General features: G+C 44.6%; 3 protein-coding genes across 3 annotated transcripts; 2 read left to right on the plus strand and 1 right to left on the minus strand.

The window, feature by feature from the left end:
• Positions 1–812: 812 nt before the first annotated feature.
• On the plus strand, positions 813–2,556 carry PtA15_9A303 (uncharacterized protein; the record flags this gene model as incomplete). Its single annotated transcript, XM_053172499.1, has 10 exons — positions 813–941; positions 1,032–1,088; positions 1,178–1,270; positions 1,350–1,424; positions 1,493–1,532; positions 1,604–1,663; positions 1,744–1,845; positions 2,018–2,085; positions 2,149–2,337; positions 2,527–2,556. The coding sequence occupies 10 exons, from the start codon at positions 813–815 to the stop codon at positions 2,554–2,556; spliced, it is 843 nt and encodes a 280-aa protein (XP_053023733.1).
• A 3,340-nt stretch (positions 2,557–5,896) lies between these two features.
• Positions 5,897–9,619, minus strand: PtA15_9A304 (uncharacterized protein; the record flags this gene model as incomplete). The annotated part of the gene is made up of 6 exons (XM_053172500.1): positions 5,897–5,917; positions 5,968–6,038; positions 6,357–6,441; positions 6,523–6,646; positions 6,707–6,997; positions 9,579–9,619. 6 exons carry the CDS (start codon positions 9,617–9,619, stop codon positions 5,897–5,899), a joined length of 633 nt encoding a protein of 210 aa, XP_053023734.1.
• Positions 9,620–20,450: 10,831 nt separating this feature from the next.
• On the plus strand, positions 20,451–21,071 carry PtA15_9A305 (uncharacterized protein; the record flags this gene model as incomplete). The annotated part of the gene is made up of 4 exons (XM_053172501.1): positions 20,451–20,507; positions 20,624–20,690; positions 20,769–20,938; positions 21,039–21,071. 4 exons carry the CDS (start codon positions 20,451–20,453, stop codon positions 21,069–21,071), a joined length of 327 nt encoding a protein of 108 aa, XP_053023735.1.
• Between the last annotated feature and the right edge of the window lie 676 nt (positions 21,072–21,747).

The raw sequence follows: 21,747 nt of genomic DNA on the forward strand, positions 1-21,747 counted from the left end.
CGGCAAAAAACTACCACTTGAAATTAACACTGAATAAAGTGGATGCTTGAGCCTGTCTCAGACATGCACCCCTTCCCCTTCCCCTTCCCTCCCTGTGGAATGAGTGCTACCAATCCAATCTGTTGCTCTCTAATAAACCAAGTCCTCATACTTCTATCGCGACATACGTATTTTCCCGGTTCAATCAGGCTTAAGAAGTCAAACGGGACCAACTAACCAAAACAGACACCTTGTCTTTTTCCCTGTGTCCGTTAGTGCCAAGTGGTAACTCCAAGTCTTACACTGGGAAGAGATAGGTCAAAAAGATCGGGGTATTGGTGGATCACTTTCTTCCTCCCTTTATGGTCCCTTTCACCTCCCTTACATGGGCAAGCGTGTAAGGGGAGAGTCACAGGGGTTTTGACTTGGCCCTTTAGGTGGAGTTTCTTACTTGATACTCTAGCGATTTTATTATCGGCAGAAAACCACAAGATCACTACCAGCATGTTCGCTGTGCTTGGTCGGTGGAAGTTGAACCTGTGCTATCACTTCAGCAAGGATGATCCTGGATTGTTATATAGTGCAACATATTTTCCTTGTCCACATATCCGCCGCGAAAAATTGAGCCAGATCTTTGCCTTTTATTCCTTCTAGGAATCAGCTAGATATACAAAATGAAGCAATTTCCGTGTGGAGTGATCGCTGCTACTTTCCTGTGTTCGATTGCAGGTTCAATTTCATCTTCCCACTTAGGCCCAAAATCTCATCAATCAAACAAGCAACTCCGACAGGCTCCCAAGGCGGCAAAACACAACAGAAGATTTATGATCGACATGGGTTTATCCTCCACCAACTTGAATGTTAACGGCATTGCGGTGGGATTCTTACCCGCGCTAAGTGAGCCAATACAGCCCAACACCCCATTGGACATCAACAATCGCATCGGTGCCCCCATGTCGGTAGTAAGTACCTCGACATACCTAAACCAGATTTCTACCGACTTGGGGCCATGTTTTCTTTACTGAATTCCAAGAAAACCCCCCAAAACTTAGATGGGAAGCTATATTCAACTCTATGCGAAAGACACTAATCTCGTAGAGATTGACTGGGTTTGTTGAATTCACCTGGAGTACATAAATTCGAGGCACTGCCTAAAAATTAAATAAGCTTCTTTCCAATACTGTACAAATTCAAATAGCAATTACCACAGTACCGCCAACTGATAGGTTGGCCTGTGTGGGAAATAGCGATGATGCCAGTTGAAGGCTTAGAAAAAGTGACGCCTGAGATGGTAAGTACTAAGTAGTGCCAGTCTACGGTTTCTCTTGGAACTTGGAAGGAACCCGACTAATGGCTTCGCACTCCACCAGGCCGCAAACATCGCCAGCAAGATGCAAATGTTGAATGCCCAGGGTATCACAGTTTGGCTTCGCTTTGCCCACGAAGTAAGTGGAGTATAAATTTCAATTATGTTTTTTTTATAATCATCTGACCTTGATTTCCATCTTCTCAGATGAATGGAGATTGGTATGTCTGGGGACAGAAACCTGCACGTAAGATTATTCTTCAATTCTTTGAATGAACAATCATTTGGATAAACTGATAGCTTTTCTGAAATATTTAGTATTCCTTGAGAAATGGAAGCTCGTGACAAGTGCCGTCAGACGTGTTGCCCCAAAGACACGTGAGTAGGGAGCAGCCGCTACTGCGCGCCCAAATTCTGTAAAAGCTTTGTAGGGCTGAGTTGATCGCCTTTGTATTCAGTTATGCTATGGGCTCCGAACTCGGGCTTCAGTGCAGATCAAGATGCTCTCCTAGGAGGTTATGCAAAATACTGGCCAGGAGGGGAATGGGTTGACATGATTGGTGAGTCGTTTTATCATCTTATTTATTGAGTTCGCCCTGAGAGTGTCAAATGGTTTTTTCGTCTTAATTTTTTAAACACAGGTTTATCATTTTATCATTATGGTGGTCGGTTATGCTGTCTTCATGTCAAATAGGTAAACATTTCTAACACTTTCTAACTATTCCCTATTAGGACATGAGCGCGTCAATGTTCTTCCCTCTCCGACAGAAGCTCAGGATACGATCAAAGACTTCGTTAAGGTGATTCTTGCAATGCGGCTTTTTTCGTTTCTCGGAACTAATTAATCCAAGGCCGAAATCTAGTTATTTGGTTCCAAGGACCACGATCGGCCGTTGGTTCTGGCCGAGACTGCAGCATCTTATACTCGCTCGCTCGACGGAAAACCTGCCCCTGGTGAGGCTGCTGAACGAGATATCAAACTATCTTGGATGAGCCAGCTCTTGTCGCGTTCAATGGCAGAGGCAGTGCCCGAGTTGAAGGCTGTAGTTTGGGTACGAAAACTGGCATCATCAATTATTTCTAACACACTGTTGCTTGGGGTGGACTAATCTCCCCACCACCATTCCTTTGGGAGTTGGCGTTATGCTAACTACGAATTTGATTGGATGTTGTCTCAAAAGTTTGAAGTGATGAAAAATGAAAACGCATCGTAAGCCTCCGTTTTGACACTGCTTTTGAAGGCTCTCGACCCTGTCAAGAGTAAGAATTGATTCATGACACCGGGGAGTGTAGCGGAAACACGCCTGTCAAATCAGAAGACTTTCGATTAGTCACTGGTTCAATGAAACCCTTGGTTCATGAGGATGCTTACAGATTATTGAGCCATCGCTCTTCCAAGTCTTCAAAGGGTACAAATCACAACACAATCAGATTGTCTCCTAATGAAACCCACATGGTTTTGAATGCTGAATTCATTTTTTATTATTTGCAGTCAGGAAATCGAAACGACTAAACCACTCGGGCAAAAAGCGCGCAGGCATGATGTAAATCCATACATCACGGGCGACTATTGATTATGAGTCTTACGAGGTCTGACGTTGCCCATGTCAAGAGATGAAAGTCTGAATCCAACAGCATATCCATCCCAAACCCAAAACCTTTACTTCCATATAAAATTTGATAAAAATAGTGTTAAAGCAGCCAATGTGAACTGGGCTAGTAGAGCAATAATTCTAAAATGGTACATGAAATATTATCCCTCGATGACAAAAGCTTTATGATTTTATGATTTCAAAGTTGAACTATTGCCATCTTGCAATCTACCATCATACAACCCAAAACCCCTAGAACCCCAGAACCCCAGGGCCAGACTCCAGACTCCTTCTTCCTTTCCCCTCAGACAGAACCTAACACAAAAACTAAAGTTATGCCCCCAAAGATTCAAACAAAGCTGATTAAGACTTTGGTGTCAAAGTGTAAATCTGAATATTTTGGGGTGAAAATTGGAGGACTTCCTGTCAATCTGGAAAGTCAGATCTGAGCCACCAGATATCAAATTTCGCAGGGAAATCTGGGTCCCCGAAGATCCCCGAAGTGATCCAGAGTTCCAGATTCCAGATTTCCCTGCGAAATCTGGAATTCCAGATCTGTTCAAAAGTGACGGGAAGTCCTCCATTGTGTCTTTAGATCTGCCAATCAGAATTGTGGGTCTAAATACAATTTTAAGTAGATCCATGTTCTAATTAATGGAGGACTTTGTATCACTCTAGGAACCCAGAATTTTCCAGATTTCCCTCTAAAATATGAGAAAATCTGGGTTTCCCAGATTGAGTGGAAGTCCTTCAACGAGTCGTTTTTCCACTGCTTATCCAATTTTTTGATTAGCTCAGGTGTGCTTGAACATTTGCCTCCAATTAATGATTGCCAAGTGATACCCATTTGGCAGTACCTGGCAGTGCGGCGTGGGGTTGCGGGTGTTGACATTTGGTGGAAAAACCACTAAGTACCTGGGTACCCGTGGGCAAAACCCGTCACTCTAGGTGGATAAATGTGCCACAGCACTCTTCTTGATTACTGGTTGGTGCCAGTCATTGAGAGGATTCATCCCTCTTGATGATGGGTGCAGACCAGTCATCAAGAGGATCCATTCCTCTCAATTATGGGTGCAGACCGGTCATCCAGAGGACTCAACCCTCTTGATTATTGGTATTTCCCATTATCAAAGGGTAGGGTATCCTGCACACTGGTCATTGAGGGGATTGAGTCCTCTCAATGACCAGTCTGCGCCTGTCATTGAGAGGGTTTTTTCCTCCCAATGACTGGCACCCACTGCTAACTTAACACGAGTCCCTTCCTGCCAAGGAGGTGTGAAGAGCCTTCAAAGGAGGTACTTGAATATATGAAGCGCCTCCAAAGGAGGTACTTGAATATATTGTCCCAAATATCTTGTGAGGGAAACCAGCCATTTGTCTGGGGAGGGAATTACAACCCCAAATCACCCACAAGCACTCTGATTCTGGTCACGCCTCACAGGCAATTGGAAAGCATGTGATTTTTTGGTATACTAGAGGCTGAGGTGTAAGGCTTGTTGCTCTAGCTATTTAATAGATTGCTAGATGAGGAGAGTTTGAGGTCTCTCCTCCTGCTCCCCCTTATGGTAGGGAGCTGTGACATGTAGTACAATAGGTGACATGTCCCTGGAGTAGGCTACAGCGCGTGGGTTTGGCTCATAACACAAGGCGGCTTCGCCGCTGCAAGGTTAAATTGCTTTGTTTGAAAAAAAAAGCTCAATTTGGACCAGTGCAGTGCTTGTCTGATAAAACACCACATCAGTTATCAGAAAGTCTAGTTGTCAGGAATTGACATAGAACTAAAAGACCCAAACCCCTGCTGTTTCTGGAAAGCCAAAGTTTGAAGCAGATTTGTGCTAACCCTGCACTAAATGTGCTATCATGCTGTGCAAAACCCCTGAATACATTACCACTATGGTCTATTTTGTAGCAGAAACAAACTCCTGCATTATTTTGTAGTGTAAAATTGTAACAGTCCAATATATGCTTTGCATGGCATTGGATTGTTTTTTAGCACAATATAAGGTCATGGTATCATATCAGAATAGCTTGTATCAGAGCATCAATACAATCCATTCCCAGATGTATTGCTGGGATGAGTGATTGGATTTTCTCCACATCACCCAGAAAAGACATATTTTTTACCAATACAATACTACTGTATTTCATTGGCTTTCCAATACAATCTGTGATACTGCTTTTGTTGGGTATTGGGAGAACAATTTGATATGCAGCACCACCCAATAAATACCTTGGATCATATTGGCTACAGCGTTGCTATTTCATTCAACAGTTGTGAGCTCATGAACAACAACAAAGTCCAGTTCATCAAGTCTGCTTGATTCAATCCCTTCTCCACTATTATGTAAGTTGGCTTTCAGTTCCTTGAATTTTCTATGGAAGAGAGTTTTTATTGTTACTTTAGATCATTCTATTGATCAGGAAGAAAAATTATTTTAGTTAAAGAAAAATTTCATAGCATATTTAATTACAGTAAAATCTTTCTTTGCTTGATTAAGCCTGAGAATGGAAAGATTAAGACAGGGGATGATTAGACTGATGATAATAACTATTTTCTCAAGTTAGAGTGCAACTGATACTCATTGATCACATTGTCTATTTGCTTTGACAGCTCAAAAGATTAATATCTGTATGATCTTTATTGCCTCATTACTATTGAACTTCTTTAACAGGACACATGTGCCTTTAGATACAAAAATCATTTGTTCTTACCTCATTTTGCTATAAGAAAATCTATCAAAGATGTAATAGCTTACAAGAAATCCAGTTGTTACATATATTGTTTACACTGTTCACCCGCTGGGGACCTAGACGCGAGCCATTTTGATCAGCTGCAAGGGTGGATTAGATAGCGTCTTGATTCAGATGGCCGGGAATGATTCGATTCTGTAAGCATTTGACAACAGATGCGCACACGGAACAACAAAAGAATTGATTAGAGGACATGTTGGACATGTGCTCGCAATGATCTGCCGCTCTTTGGCGAGGAAAGGGTAGTGCCGGGCGTGTTGAGGATGGATTAGGCGGAGACAATGATAGTCTGTGTAAGCAAGTGTTTTGAGCACGCGGAGAAAGAGAGGGAGAGCTTACAAGGATGGCCATGATGGTCATGGATCCCGCAATGACCCAGTCGATCTGGCGAGCGTCCCAGCTGATTGTCTCTGCCAGTGGCAAGGGCGAAGTTAGTCAACTTTCTGTGGCCAGAGCTGATCGCTGCCATCGGGGCCAGGTTAAAATAATGTTGCGAGACAATCTTGGAGTTCAAGGAAGTGCTTACAGTGCAAAGTGACAAGTCACAATCATTAAGATCAACCGGGGTAGGAATTGTGACAAGAAATTCCACGCTTTTGATTGCTGCGCGCGAAAAGCTCTCAGCAATGATGGTTGGATGGCCGAATCTTAGAAGAAAACCCAAAGAGGCAAGTGAACACATTCTAGAGTGATGATGTTAGGAAAGGAGAGTCTAGAGATGAATATACCTGTGGCCAAAAGCTTTTCAGCCGTGCCTAAGAGGCTCCCTGCAAGGATGACCACGCTAGCCGGTCCATCATCAGCGTATACGTCCTGGGCAGCCGAAAGTTCCACCAGTAGTCTAGCAGCAGGGGATCCGCAAGATCCTGGTCACGCCCGGCAAGCCAAGCTCACTTTTGGCATCTGCTTAGGCGTGATCCATTGGGTTCCACGGCGCGGTGAACTGGCTTCTGGATCGGCGAAAGGCTGATATCCTTGCCCGACGCCCGGAGGGAAGACTGATTGCCAAAAAAAATTCCTATACACAATGGGTTAGTGAGTTGGTGTTTGTGAAGAGTTGGCGAGACGGGGGACAAACACATATTTGAGGACACATTTGGCACAGAGATCAAGGTTGCCGCTGATGATGTTCCAGAAGCAGATCTTCTTGCCGGTTGAGCCACCGCCGGAGGCGAGGAAGCTGTTCTGATGGGGGCTCCAGTTGAGGGCCTTGAAAGCTGCAGTGTAGTGGTTGAAGCAGAAGAGGGGGGGCGAGTTGAAGGGGGCAAAAATTTCCCAGAGAAGCAGTTGGTTGGGTGATCCGTTTGGAGGTGAGGACTGTGGCGCGGTGAGGAGGAAGACCTGCACAAGGCAGATTCTGGCATTTGGGCTTGAGGTGAGGCCTTGGACCCTCAGTTTGGGAGGCTACGGACCGTAGCCCCGTAGTACGGTGGGTGTTGGCACGGATTCAGTGGGCATGGCGCTGGCAAGGATGCGGTTGGCGTGGCGCTGGACCAAGGCAAGGCTGGTGCACGTGATGTGAGATGTTTGGATATTTAAAGGGGGTGAGGTTTGTGTCCGCTTTCCCCCAGGGGTTCTGGTTTCTTCCCACCCCCTCCATGGAGGCGCCCTAATTGCTTGATTAGGCCCCTCCTTGACGGCTCCTCACAGAGTCCTTCACAACGGGCCCTTTTTTGCTTGTTGCTTTGGCACGGCTGGAGGGTCAATTCAAGGTGCCTGTTTCAGGTGTTTGTGGATTCTTTCAACTTGTCTATTGTGTGTGATATTTTTGTGGTGTTTCACAATAAAAAACACCAAAACTTAGATCTATGTTTCCACATTTGTGTGGATTTAATAAACTTGGATGTACGGCCCTCAAAGTTCCACATTTCCATAGCATTAGGAAGCTATGGGGATGGATAAGCAATGGAAATTTGAGCAATCCACTTTATGCAGGCCCAGATAAACTCTTGGATCAATCTGGTCCTTAATACCTTATTGCATAAATAGCATAGGGCATACCCAATTAAAAATATGTACATATTCCATCAAAAATCCAATTTGATACTTCAAGAGCCATGGGACTCTCCCTGATCAAGAAAGAGCAGAATCCAGAGGGTCAGAAAAGAATTTCCCAAACCCGTTACAAGTGCCCTTTCAAAAAAGCTGCTGACCAGGCTATTTATGGCCAAATTTCCCCCAAAGAAATCCAGCAGATGCCCAAGATGGACAGCTACAGCTGTGCCAAAAGGCATTAAAGAGAGTGTTTTTGTATTTTTATTTTTTGTGTTGAGTTTATTTTTTATCATTTCCATGTAAAAATTTGGCTTCCCTCAGGCAACGGTGGGTAGTTATTGCTACAGTAACGCGTAACGTAACAATAACATAACATTTTTTGGCCATTATTGTTATTGTTACCAGTAACAGCAGTGCAATATGAATATCACACCAAGAGTTTTTTTTTTGCAACAGCCGTTACTATGTCTGAGTGCGTAGCAACAGATATTGGGCAAGATGACAAGCAATAAAAGGCCAAAATAGGGCCAATTTGGCCTTTTATTGCTCAATAACGCGTTATCCGCTGGATAACGTGTTACTTTACTGGTAACAGCCTCAAAAAAAGAGGCCCGCTACGTTACGCGTGATGCCGCTGTTCGCGCGTTACTGCTAACAATAACGGCACAAAAAGTAACGGCGGGTAGTTGATTTACAAAAATCACGCAGATATCGTAAAGTAAAGTAACTACCCACCGTTGCCTCAGTCCGCGGGTCCGACTTTATAAGTAAGCCTCTTCTTTGGAGAGCATCCCTTTTGGATGCGGGTTTGAGCCCCCTGACCCTCCAATTGAGAGCCTCAGTTAAGCTTGCACCCACTGGTTTTCAAGGGGATCAAGTCCTTGCAATGGCAGGTTTGTAACAGTCAGCAATAGGATTAGTCCTCCCAATGACTGGTCTGTTCCGGTCATCAAGAGGGTTTAGTCTTCTCCATGACCATTAAAAACCGGTCATCAGAAAAAACAAAATGCTACCCGCTGTGGTGATTTATACACGGACCTACTTTGCGCAGGAGAGAAAAACTCTTTGCGCACAGAATGGACCATCCCCGGACGTTGAGACGGACCCGGTCATCAAGAGGAGTGAACACCCCCTTGATGACCGGCAATTTCTGCCACATGCACACATGTTCTGGCCGGTCATCGGGGGAGTGTGTAACTCTGCTCAATGGCCTGTGCCAGCCATTGGCACGGCGGCTGGGGCATAGCCAGACCCGAAGCTGCTGCCCCTCAAACTTCCTTTTTGAGGGGCTGCATACCCAACCACTTAAGTTTTGGCAGGTCAAAATTCCCCAGGGTGGGTTATTGGGGCAGGGGGAGCTTATTTCTTGGATTAATATTATAAAACATTCTAAATGATGGAGGAAACCTCCAAGAAATCCAAGATTTTTTGGAGGGGGCAAGCAAGACCCCATCTTTTGATCCATCAAAAAAAGAAAATCCAGAAAAACTCCCTTCTTCTTTTGGGGGAAGTTGCTGTGCGCAAAGTATTTTTTGGCTTGCGCCCACAGCGGGCTTGACGTCAGGGTACAGTCCATTCTGTGCGCAAAGAGTTTTTTGCTGCTGCGCGAAGTAGGTCCGTTTATATAAGCGGGCCTCACAGAATTTCCACGTGGAGTCAAATTCTTGCATTGGGTATCTCAGATCTCTTGGCTTAAGATCTCCTGGTATTTACCAGGTCTCTGGGGCCCAGACTACTTTTCATTTTTTTGTTGATCTTCCAAAGTCGCAGAGCATGGTATTTTCCATGCTACTCAACGTTAATTCCAAGTACTAGATCAAGCATGCGCGCATTTTGTTATTAGAACCACACGTGCACAATCTTGGTCATATTTATGGCTACCTTGTGATCTAGCCCACTATTTTTGTAAAGTACATACCTTTTGAGAGGCTAGAGATAGAGAGTTTGGTCTCTACTCTTCTTTTCTAAGGCGCGGCGCTCCTGCGCCGGTGCCCATATGTAATATTACATTTTAATACAATATTTATTTTTATTTTATCTTTTACTTATGAAACTGCGGAAATTGGAGAAGTTTCATCCTCAGCTTCTGCCAAAACAAAATTGTGGTTGGGGGCAGCCGGGAGGCCAAGAGATTTGCTAGGGCAATTACCCTTTCTGTTGGCGCGGAGTCATTTTTCTCCTAACCAGTCCATTGCGGAAAGGAGGCAACAGCTATATCAGCGCAGCACCCTTAACAACCAATCAGGGGTGCCAACAGGAAGATCAGAACCAGCATTAGGAACATCAAGCAGAACTTACAGAGTTCATCAAGAAGATACGGAAGACAAAATCATGGAAAAAGTACCAGGCAGACAACAACCTGCGGCCCCTGCGCCAAGCGGAGCAAAGATACGGCCAAGGGATTATCTGAACATTAAATTCTCAGAGGAAGAAGTGGTGCGCTTTATCAAACATTTCAAAAGACCAGCACTACAGGAAGGCCTGACTGATGCAGATAAAGCGTATCAGGTGGTCAACTTCTTTCTGGATGGTGAAGACTTGTGGGAAGTGGAGGACATGAAGGGGTTTGAGAAAAAAGATTGGACCAAGCTCAAGGATGAGATACTTGAGTGGTGGGAAGATTGTGGGCCTAGGTATTGGGAAAACAACCTGGAAAGTGTGGCTTCAGAATGTGCGGAAAAAGGTGGTGTCCAGACTAGAGCGGAGTATGTGTCCTATATCACCAGTTTTGACCAGGTTCTATCCTTCTTGGTGCGGAACAAGATCGTGACGGCTGATATGGGCATGACTAAGCAGAACTTCTTGAAGGTATTTGACCGGGCATTGACGGAAAAACTGCTATGCAGGCTCAACAAACGGGGTTTGAGGGTTAAACCACCACTTGGAGGTCCAAACACTACCAACATGGATGAATTTGTGATGTTGTATATTGATCAGTATAGCATATATTGATTGATTTTTTTATTCCTCTTGATACCTTTGTCTGTGTTCCATGTTGCCTTAATACTCTTCTATAATCTCTCAACTTCCCCCTGTGTTAGCTTCAAGGCACAGGAATCTTTTCTTTTTTTCCCTGATAAAATCCATGAATTTCTACATACACCATTGTGTTCTTCCTGAAAAAAAGACATTGCAAGTTTTAGGATTAATCCAGGGTGGCTGAGGGATCTCAGAAACTGTGAATTGTTTTTTTTACTTCTACCATTGATGTTATCAGAAGTCTCCAAATCTACTTTTTGTCAAAAAAGGGAAACATTGAGCCCTCACCTCTCTCACAATGCCATCCTTCCTGGGTTGTTAATTTGGTGTGACCTTAAATTTCCTGAAGATGTTGCATATCATCCTTGGTATGCTACATGCATATAAGGCCTTTTGAAATTATTTTAACATGGTTGAGCTAATTTTTGTCAGGGTCTTAACACCAAGAAACTACCAAACTAGTGATATCTGGCAACCAATCACATTGTAGCTGCTACGTTTGGGGGTTTTGTGGTCATTCAAGGCACACAATGAATCTTTGAGGGCATTGTATTATTTTGATACCAATATCATGGAAGAACTACAAATCTGCGCTGAGATATAGTGGCAGAGCACCAAGAAACTACCAAATTAGTGATTTTTGGCAACTGATCACATTCTGGCTGCTATATTTGAGGGTTTTGTGGTCATTCAAGGTCACAATGAATCTTTGAGGGCATTTGATTATTGTGATAGCAATATCATGGAAGAACTCCCACACTGCGCTGAGATATAGTGGCAGAAACACCAAGAAACTATCAAATTAGCAATATTTGGCAACCAATCACATTGTAGCTGCTACATTTGGGGGTTTTGTGGTCATTCAAGGTACACAATGAATCTTTGAGGGCATTGTATTATTTTGGTACCAATATCATGGAAGAACTCCCATCCTGTGCTGAGATATAGTGGCAGAAAAACCAAGAAACTACCAAATTAGTGATATTTGGCAACTAATCACATTGTGCCTGCTACATTTGGGGGTTTTGTGGTCATTCAAGGAACACAATAATTCTGTGAGGGCAGTTGATACTTTTGGTACCAATATCATGGAGGAACTCTCACACTGCACTGGGATATAGTGGCAGAAACACCAAGAAACTACCAAATTAGTGATATTTGGCAACTGATCACATTGTGCCTGCTACATTTGGGGGTTTTGTGGTCATTAAAGGTACACAATAAGTCTTTGAGGGCATTTGATCATTTTGGTACCAATATCATGGAAGAACTCCCATGCTGCGCTGAGATATGGTGGCAGAAACACCAAGAAACTACCAAATTAGTGATATTTGGCAACTGACCACATTGTGCCTGCTACATTTGGGGGTTTTGTGGTCATTCAAGGTACACAATAAATCTTTGAGGGCATTTGAACATTTTGGTACCAATATCATGGAAGAACTCCCACACTGAGCTGGGATATAGTGGCAGAAACACCAAGAAACTACCAAATTAGTGATATTTGGCAACTGATCACATTGTGGCTGCTACATTCCAGGAGACCCCCAAATGTAGAAACGACAATGTCATTGATTGCCAAACATCACTAATTTGGTAGTTTCTTGGTGTTTCTGCAACTATATCTTAGCACAGTGTGTGAGTTCTTCCATGATATTGGTACCAAAATGATCAAATGCCCTCAACAATTTATTGTGTACCTTGAATGACCACAAAAACCCCAAATGTAGCAGGCACAATGTGGTCAGTTGCCAACCATGATGTTGGTACCAAAATGATCAACTGCCCTCAAAGATTCATGGTGTACCTTGAATGACCACAAAACCCCCAAATGTAGCATCCACAATGTGATCAGTTGCCATGTATCACTAATTTGTAGTTTCTTGGTGTTTCTGCCACTATATCTCAGCACAGTGTGGGTGTTCTTCCATGATATTGGTACCAAAATGATCAAATGCCCTCAACGATTTATTGTGTACCTTGAATTACCACAAAACCCCCAAATGTAGCAGCCACAATGTGATCAGTTGCCAAATATCACTATTTTGGTTGTTTCTCGGTGTTTCTGCCACTATATCTCAGCGCAGCATGGGAGTTCTTCCTTGATATTGGTACCAAAATGATAAAATTCCCTCAAACATTTACTGTGTACCTTTGATGACCACAAAACCCCCAAATGTAGCAGCCACAATGCAATCAGTTGCCATATATCACTAATTTGGCAGTTCCGTGGTGCTTCTGCCGCTATATCTCAGCGCAGTGTGGGAGTTCTTCCATGATATTGGTACCAAAATGATCAAATTCCCTCAACAATTTATTGTGTACCTTGAATGACCACAAAACCCCCAAATATAGCATCCACAATGTGATTAGTTGCCAAATATAACTAATTTGGTAGTTTCTTGGTGTTTCTGCCACTATATCCCAGTGCAGCGTGGGAGTTTTTCCATGATGTTGACACCAAAATAATCAAATGCCCTCAAAGATTAATTGTGTACCTTGAATGACCACAAAACCCCCAAATGTAGCAGCTACAATGTGATTGGTTGCCAGATATCACTAATTTGATAGTTTCTTGGTGTTAAGACCCTGACAAAATGTTAAAATAATTTCAAAAGGCCTTATATGCATGTAGCATACCAAGGATGATATGGAACATCTTCAGGAAATTTAAGTTCACACCAAATTAACAACCCAGGAAGGATGGTATTGTGAGAGAGGTGAGGGGTCAATGTTTCCCTTTTTTGACAAAAAGTAGATTTGGAGACTTCTGATAACATCAATGGTTAAAGTAAAAAAAAACAATTCACAATTTCTGAGACCCCTCAGCCACCCTGTATTAATCCTAAAACTTGCAATGTCTTTTTTTCAGGAAGAACAGAATGGTGTATGTAGAAATTCATGGATTTTATCAGGGAAAGAAAAGAAAAGATTCCTGTGGCTTGAAGCTAACACAGGGGGAAGTTGAGAGATTGTAAAAGAGTATTAAGGCAGCATGGAACACAGACAAAGGTATGAATAGGAATAAAAAACAATTGATCAATATAATTTGATCAATATACGCTATACTGATCAATATACGACATCACAAATTCATCCATGTTGGTAGTGCAAGCCTGTTCAACTTTAATCTCTCTTGCGGCCCTCCAAAAGGCTAACTGGTCATTTATGGGAGGGAACCGGAGCGCAGCAAGGTCCCGTGGTCCATGGGCTAAGCCTGTAGTGACAAGTCCTGGGACGTGTTACTAGCGCCTCCCTTCCCCTGGGAAGGGGCAAGCCACGGGTAGGCTAGGGAGCTGGCACCCGGGAACTCATAGGCGCCTCAGCCGCTGTATCTACAGCAACAGAGACGCCAGGTCTACGTGGCACGCGGCTGTGCTAGCGGCCCAGGGACGGTCCCAATGGGACGAGGTCGCTGGAGAAGACATAAATAGAAGGTACCTCAAGGGCCCATCTTGTCTCCCCAGCTCCTTCCTCTCCCATTGAACCTGAGCATCCAGTCATTTTACGCTTCCCACCTTTCTTCTTTTTGGCACCACCCACCCACCCCTGCGTAGCACACACGGGGGTGATACATAGACCAGTGAGGGTCTAGCACTGATCCCCCACTAGCGTGCTCCTTTTTCTTCTGCTCTGGGGGGTTTTTCACTCCTCTCGAGCTTCAAGACACAAAACAAAGTTTGAGGTGTCCTTGGAGGCTCGAGGGACACGGGGTGGAAAGCCCCCCCTGACCCACACACGGCCGACTTGGAACCCCCCCAAAGGGGTTCGAGCCGGCCTAGGGCCCGCGTGGAAAGAAACCTTTTTCACATGGGCCTGAACCTGTAACAAGCAAAAGTGAGACACTGGAAGGGGCTCCAGTAGTCCAATATGGACAAGAGAGCCCCTCCTGCTACCCAACCAAGGTTCCCAGAGGGACCTAAGTTGCGGAGGGTGCGTAAAATGGAGTTATGACACGCCCAGGGACTGTTTTGACATCTTCAATCACAAAAACTGGAAGGTCTTCAGTTGCAGTTTTGAACGTGTGAAGAACCACTGGTGCCTTCCCTACCCGATCATCAAACGACCGGACAAGTCTTGACTTCCTCCTTCTTTCTTTCCCTCTCATGCCTCTCATATCTTGTCTCCTACTCATTCATCAGGTGTCAACGCCCCTCCACCTTTTTCTTCCGCTTCTTCTTCCTTCCCGCTTTCTTCTTCCAAATCGTCTATTTCTGTTTCCTCTAAGTCTCTATCTGATGAAATCAACAGCGATGATGCCATTCAATCTAATGCTTTTGGCGCAAAGAGCACAGCGGAAGGAACCTCACCAAATGATCCTTTTATTACTCCTTTTGAGAGGATCTATCCTTTGTCTTGGAGACCCGAGTCGCTGAATGAATCAGAAAAAGTCTTACTCTTCTGGCACCACATCTTTGGGCATGTCAGCCTGAGGAAGATCAGATCACTGATCAAACAGAAACTGGGTTTTGGTCTACCGTCCGACCTGCCACCGGGGAAGATCCATTTCCCGGTGTGCGCAATTACAAAAAGTACAAGCCTGAATCCACTCACCAGTACAATGATGAATCCAAGCAGATTGGAGATCCTCTGCACCAATCTGATGGGGCCTTTCCCGGTTGAATCAGTGGACGGTGCAAAGTACCTTCTCACGCTCAGAGATGTAGTGACTGGATACTTGTATGTGAGAAGCCTGAAGGTCAAATCAGAGGCTAATGACGTCCTCATGGAGATTATTTACAAAATGGAGACTCTGTGAAGATTCTTCGCAGCAACAACAGCGGTGAATTCGCGAACAAGGCTTTCAATGCTTTTCTTAAGGAAAAGGGGATCATCGCAGAACGCTCCTTGCCTTATCACCATTACCAAAATGGTGTTGTGGAACGTTTCAATAGGACCGTGGCGGATATGGGACACACTGTCTTAAGTGACAGTCAACTCCCACAAACCTTTTGGAACTACGTGTTCTTGTGGGCAAATCATGTTCTCAACCGTGTTCCAAATAAATCCAGCAAAGGCAAAACACCTTATGAAGCAATGTTCAACCGGCCACCAAGTTTCACGACGTTTAGAATCTTTGGGTCAAAGGCCTATATCCATGTTCCCCCAGAGAAAAGGGATAAACTTGACGATCGTGCACATGTGGCATATGTTGTGGCCCATCTCGAAGCCAGTAAGGGCTGGCTATTCTATTTGCCAGCAGAGAACAAGTTTGTGTCGTCGGCGATGGTGCGTTTCGTGGATAGCATTCCTCGAGTCACCATTCCATTGCAGAAACAGCCGGTACTGGAACCAAAGACTCCTGGCGGAAAACTGTCTTTGGATTTTATTGCTAGGCAAATAGTTCTTGGAAACTTTGTCAATGAAGTTGAGTTCGAGAATCAAGAACTTCTTGTGGATGCTGTTCTCCAATCCTGTGTTTTCTATGGGGTGGACATACCAAAAACATACAAGCAGGCAATGAAATTGGAGGACAAAGCTGATTGGGCGAATGTGATAGCGGAGGAACTGTCCAATCTGCAGCAGATGGATGTATGGGTCTCTTGGCCTATGCCTGCGGGCACCAGGCCACTGGATGGTCGCTGGGTTTTTGTGAAGAAGACCGGGGCCGATGGGGTGTCGTGCCGTTTTAAAGCCCGCTATGTAGCCAAAGGCTTTAAACAGATAGTGGGCAAGGATTTCAATGCCACCTTTGCGCCTACGGCTACTTTCATTTCCTTGTGTCTTTTGCTCACTATTGCGGCAAGGTTCAACTGGCCAGTCCATAGTTTTGACTTTGTAGCGGCCTACCCCAACTCACCTATTGATGAGGAAATCTGGGTGAAACCGCCAGAAGGTGTTGAAGTTCCCAAGGGTCATGGTTTTCTACTTAAGAAGGCTCTGTACGGTACACATCAAGCTTCCCGCTGTTGGTGGCTACACCTGAGGGCAATACTGGATAAGCTTGGCTACTCGCCGTCACAGTATGATAATAGTCTATACATACTGCGTCACGAGAAAGAGACGGGGGTGATTTGGATTCATGTGGACAACGGAGTAGTGACAGCGTCAAGTGAGGCTTTGATCAGGAAGCTAGAATCCGACCTCAAAGATGTTCTAAAGATCAAATGGAGCCGGGAACTGGATTCAATTGTGGGCCTCAACATAGAGAGGACCGCAAGTGGATTTATTCTTAGCCAGCCAAAGCTCTCCAAAACCATTGTTGATGAGGAATGGGACAGCATGCAGATAGCCAAGACTCCACTTCCTCCAAATTTCAATGCGGCGACGGAAGATGGGGACCCAGCATCTTCTTCAAAGTATCTTCACATTCTTGGTATGTTCAATTACTTTTGCGGTAAACTATCTGGCGTGTTTCTCTGCCAAACCGAGTGTTACACATTGGAAAGGCCTAAGACATCTAGTAAACTATTTAGCAGGATCTACTGAACAGCGTCTTTGTCTCTTTCCCAACAAGGATCCCAAGGCATTAAAAACCTTCTGCAACGCGTCATGGGGCGGCGAGTTCTCCAGATCGTCTTTTGGTGTACCAATTGAGTTTATTGGATGCCCGGTCCTTTGGGTAGCTCGGAGTCAGGTGTTGGTCGCGGCGTTGACGTGTCATGCAAAGACTAGCACAGTGGTATTCGACGTGTTTTTTGGGCCCCTCAAATACTGATTTGTCAAATATTCAAGTATTCGGAGATATTCAACAGAAAAACTTCCAAAATACATTAAAAACCAAAAAATTACATTTTTTGTGTTTTTGACTTCTTTTGGCCCATTTCTGGGCCATAAATTTTTGAGGAGGTCATCCGTCAAAAATATCATGGTGCCAAAGACGCTTACAATATTGCCGGAGGAATATCTCATAATTGTGGATGAACTATTCAGAGTGCCGGACACACTTTTGATAGTGGTAGACACACTTTTGATAGTGGTGGACGCACTTTTGATAGTGGCGGACGCACTTTTGATAGTGGCGGACGCACTTTTGATAGTGGCGGACGCACTTTTGATAGTGGCAGACGCAGCATAGCGCGCGCTCTTTTGCGCCCTGCGTGCTTAGCATTAGCGCAATTGCGCGTATCTGTGCTAACGCTACGCTAAAATCTAAAATGTATCTGTGCTAACGCTAGGCTAAAAGCTAAAATAGCTTTGCACCCTGTGCGCGTAGCGCCAGCGCAGATGTGCGCATAGTGCAGCGCAGATGCACACAATTGTGATAACGCTACGCTAAAAAAGAGCGCATTTGCGCTGCGCTACACTACAGTAAAAGCTATGGTTAGCGTAGCTGACCCACTTTTGGGCCTTTTCAAACTCATCTGGGGCCTTTGGGCCCCAGAAAAGCTTGCATTGGCCCTCTACGCGCCCCTTTGAGCCATTATTTGAATTTATTCAAATATTTGAGCTTAAATTTGCCCAGGCATTATTCGACTTGAATTGAATACAAATACGAATACTCGAATTGATTCAATTCAATGTGCTAGTCTTTGGTGTCATGCGGAATACATGGCACTGGGGGCCGCAACAAGACAAACATTGTGGGTAAGGCACCTTTTAAAGGACATTCTCAAGATGGATTTCGTAGGCCACATTCACTGTGACAATCAGTCCGCAGTGAAAGTTGGGACAGACAACGCTGCAAACAAGCGTACCAGGCATACTGATAGAGATTTCTACATTACTAATGAGGCCCTTTGCCGTAAGCTGACAACTTTAACTTGGATCCCGACCAGTGAGCAGAAGGCGGACATCTTCACAAAGAGTCTTCTGCCTGAGCTGTTTAGGAAGATGAGGAGTTTTCTTTTTAGGGCAACTTAATTTTTTTTTCTCTTTTCTCTCTCATTATTTCTCTCTGATCTACTCTCTGCTCATTATTTTTTCCAGCTATCTCTTGAGTCAGTTTGTCATGCCATACATATTTTTTCTCTTTTCTTTTTTCTTTTATTTTTTCTATTATTTCTCTTCCACAATTTCTTTTGTAGGTAGGGTCTCGCAGCTAGGCGAGGGGGTGGCTGTTGTAACCTAACCACTTAGGTTACAGTTAGTGACACTTGCCTACCCGAAGACCATAGTTATGCCTTTGGAGAATAAGCTGCAGAGCTTATTCTCCACTTCACTACGTTATTCATCTCTTTGGTCACATCAATTCCCCACAATATAAGATAGGGGGGTTGACAAATGCAATTTAGAAGCTTTAGGACACATTTTAAGATGTTTAGGAACTTTTTTTTGAAAAATTGATAAATGTGACTGATTGAACTTCTTGTCAAGATCTACAGACCCTGCAGAACCAGATCTGCAGCCCCTGGGACAGCATTTCCCCGCAAAAATTAAGGTTTTCTGGTGCTGCAGCCAGTAAGCTGCAGGCCCTGGAGATCTCGAGGGGAAGTCCTCCATTGATCAGTTAAAATTGTGGTAAAATGCACAGCAGCAAGTCTAGCGGGGTTCACAATAGGATACAAATAAAACTTCAAAGCCAATTCTAAGGCCTTTATGAACAATTCTTTAAAAAATGAAGAATTTGCTCTGATTGTCATGGGAGTGTTGCTTCTTGGGCCAAGCTCGGGGTTTGAATTCATGCTCAAGGCAAAACTTGTTATAGATAACTTAGAACTGGCTCGTGGCACAGAGACTACGGGCATACTGAGTATAATTTGTCAAGATTACTTTGAAAATGACTTCCTGTTCAAGCCCTAGTCACTGAAGGACGGGCAGTGTTTGGGGTGTGGGGGATTCATTGGATTGAACGATCTGATTGGATGAAACGACGAATTTCTCAGCAAGCACTCCTCTCCAAGGACGGGAGAGTCCAGACCGTGACAGACAAGCTTGTTCAAGCTCGACACCTCCTGCCGCTGCGAAAATCAATCGCCCATTTGCGTGAAAATTTGCATCCCTGGTCAACATTGATCCATGATCGAAGGAGTCAGCTATGGTCGTGACTCGTTGGCGCATGGCACAATTATTACATATCCTGTGCGGGATCAAGTCAATGTCCATTCGGCTCCAAGCGCAATGAAAGGAGGTTGTATCACACCACCTCCCTTTGATGATCTTTAGAATGTATCTCTCACATCAAATATCGCACCCTCGGGCGTAAAGGATTGATATGGGTACACCGTGAGGGACTTTCGCCAGCCATAGCAGTCATCTCGGGCTCGCTCTGTTGTGCTTTCACCGATTGAGAAGTGGCCATCGAAGTCCCCAAACTCAAGATTTTGAGGGTGCCGAACTAACTTAGAGGGGTCTCGTGCTAGCCCTAGCCGATCCGAATTACAAACACGGCTGCTTGAAATCAGGCTCGTCCCACATCTGTGAGCTGAGCGAGTGACCCAGTGCAAGTCAGACTGAATGTTTGTTTATGCCGGAAACGAAAGAAGACGATATGTGAGATGATTCAGATGAACCCCAAAAATTGCATTAAGGATGCCGAAGCGATGCGATGCGGGGTATTTCTGGTAAGACCTTGGTTCCCTGATATTTGTTTACAGCAAGATGAGAGTGTCTAGACCCGGAACAAGGATCACGCGGCCAAAATGTCTCCCATGTAAATAGTGGAAATGAGGAACATGCCGCACTCGTGGACCCCAAAATACTTCCCCTACAACACCAGGGGCCTTCTTCGCCTGAGGGCCCTCCGTGCTCATTTCGCTTGCATAAATAGCCCGTCCAAGGTGCCATTGCGAACCGCTTGCACAACCATCCAAAACTCATCCACACCCACATACAACTGATCACACCCTAAACCAGAAAAGAGTCGAGTTTTCATCAGGTTAAGCCTCAGGGTAGGGGTTGTGATAATCTGCGATCTTTTGATGATGATCCCTCCAGTGCCCCCGCTGATTATCCTTCTTCGATAGAAGATGTCTCTCATAATGCCGTTGGCCAGGAGTGCGACCTTTGTTCCGATGATAGTAGCCGTGAGTTTACTTGCGGAAGTGACCCTCTCTAAATCTTGACCGGCAACCGATTTGGATTGGTGATATCTGCGTTCTTCTTCTATGCCACATTTGATTATTCTTTGAGCGGGCCATAGACTGGAGTAGGTATCGGTGGCGGGATTGCGTTCGGGATACATTACCTTATCCACAATCCGGAAGTAGGTGAGTGGCACGCATCCATATGACTCCCTCTAAGAAAGAGAAGTGTAACACAGACTGACATCGACGGTGGTGGCCAAGTTTTGCGCAAGCGATCCAATCCTCATCCGTGGAACAATGTCGCTCAAAATACCAACACGAAGCTGTTTTCGTTTAATCCTGAATTCTGGGAAAGAAGATCCAATGCCCCTGACCCTAGATTCAGCTTCATGGAAGCCCACCCGGAAGCTTCGCGTGGCTCACACGAGAAGGTAGATTGCCAATCCGTCCTTGCTCTATCTGTCTTTTGCCTCCGTTGTAAAAGCCAAAAGGTGTTGATTGTCCTGGATTTGCCTTGTTTCCGCTCTCCAGAAGATGTACCTTGAAAAGGCTAAGCACATATGAGCCACCAAACGACGTTAGGCGAACACAGGTCGACAAGCGACCAGAAGAATCTTTTACACGAGACGCCCATTTTCACATAAAACTACCGAGGAAAGGAAAAAAAGAAGAAAAATTCTTCGATCGCTTTGATACTGAATAAAAAAAATGCCTTGATGCATGGAGGGCTTTGTAAACATCAGAAAAAGAAAGAAAAAAATGTCTGTTTAGGTAGCTGCAAAACCAACATGAAAACATATGAAATAAGTGGATGCTTGAACCCGGGTGTTGTAGACATGCATGTAGCGGTGATGATGGTCTTCACCTGACCTGGGATTCCTCCTCTTTGTCCGACGTCTCTTGCAAAGCTGTACAGTATTCATCTCATGTTGTAGAGTCTGATAGCGATTCCGTCTGTGTGACTTGATGCTCGAAAATAGCTCTTTTGAAAAGAACGGTCAATGCGGTCCTGAATGTGATCTCGCAAAGCGATTCTGCTGCTCTGATCTGATAAGAACATCGTTGAGTTTTGTCTCTCGTGAAAGAAAACAGGAACATGGCCGCGACGCAGGTCCGTTTCTTCACAATACAGCACGAGATGTTCCATAGAAAGAGTATTCAACGCGGAAGTTGTTAGCAGGAGATGCGGGGGTTAGAAGCTTGCAATTGCAAACGAGCAGCTTGGTTTCGCTCCGAGCTA

The sequence above is a fragment of the Puccinia triticina genome, chromosome 9A (assembly GCF_026914185.1).
Source record: "Puccinia triticina chromosome 9A, complete sequence".
Lineage (NCBI taxonomy): Eukaryota > Fungi > Basidiomycota > Pucciniomycetes > Pucciniales > Pucciniaceae > Puccinia > Puccinia triticina.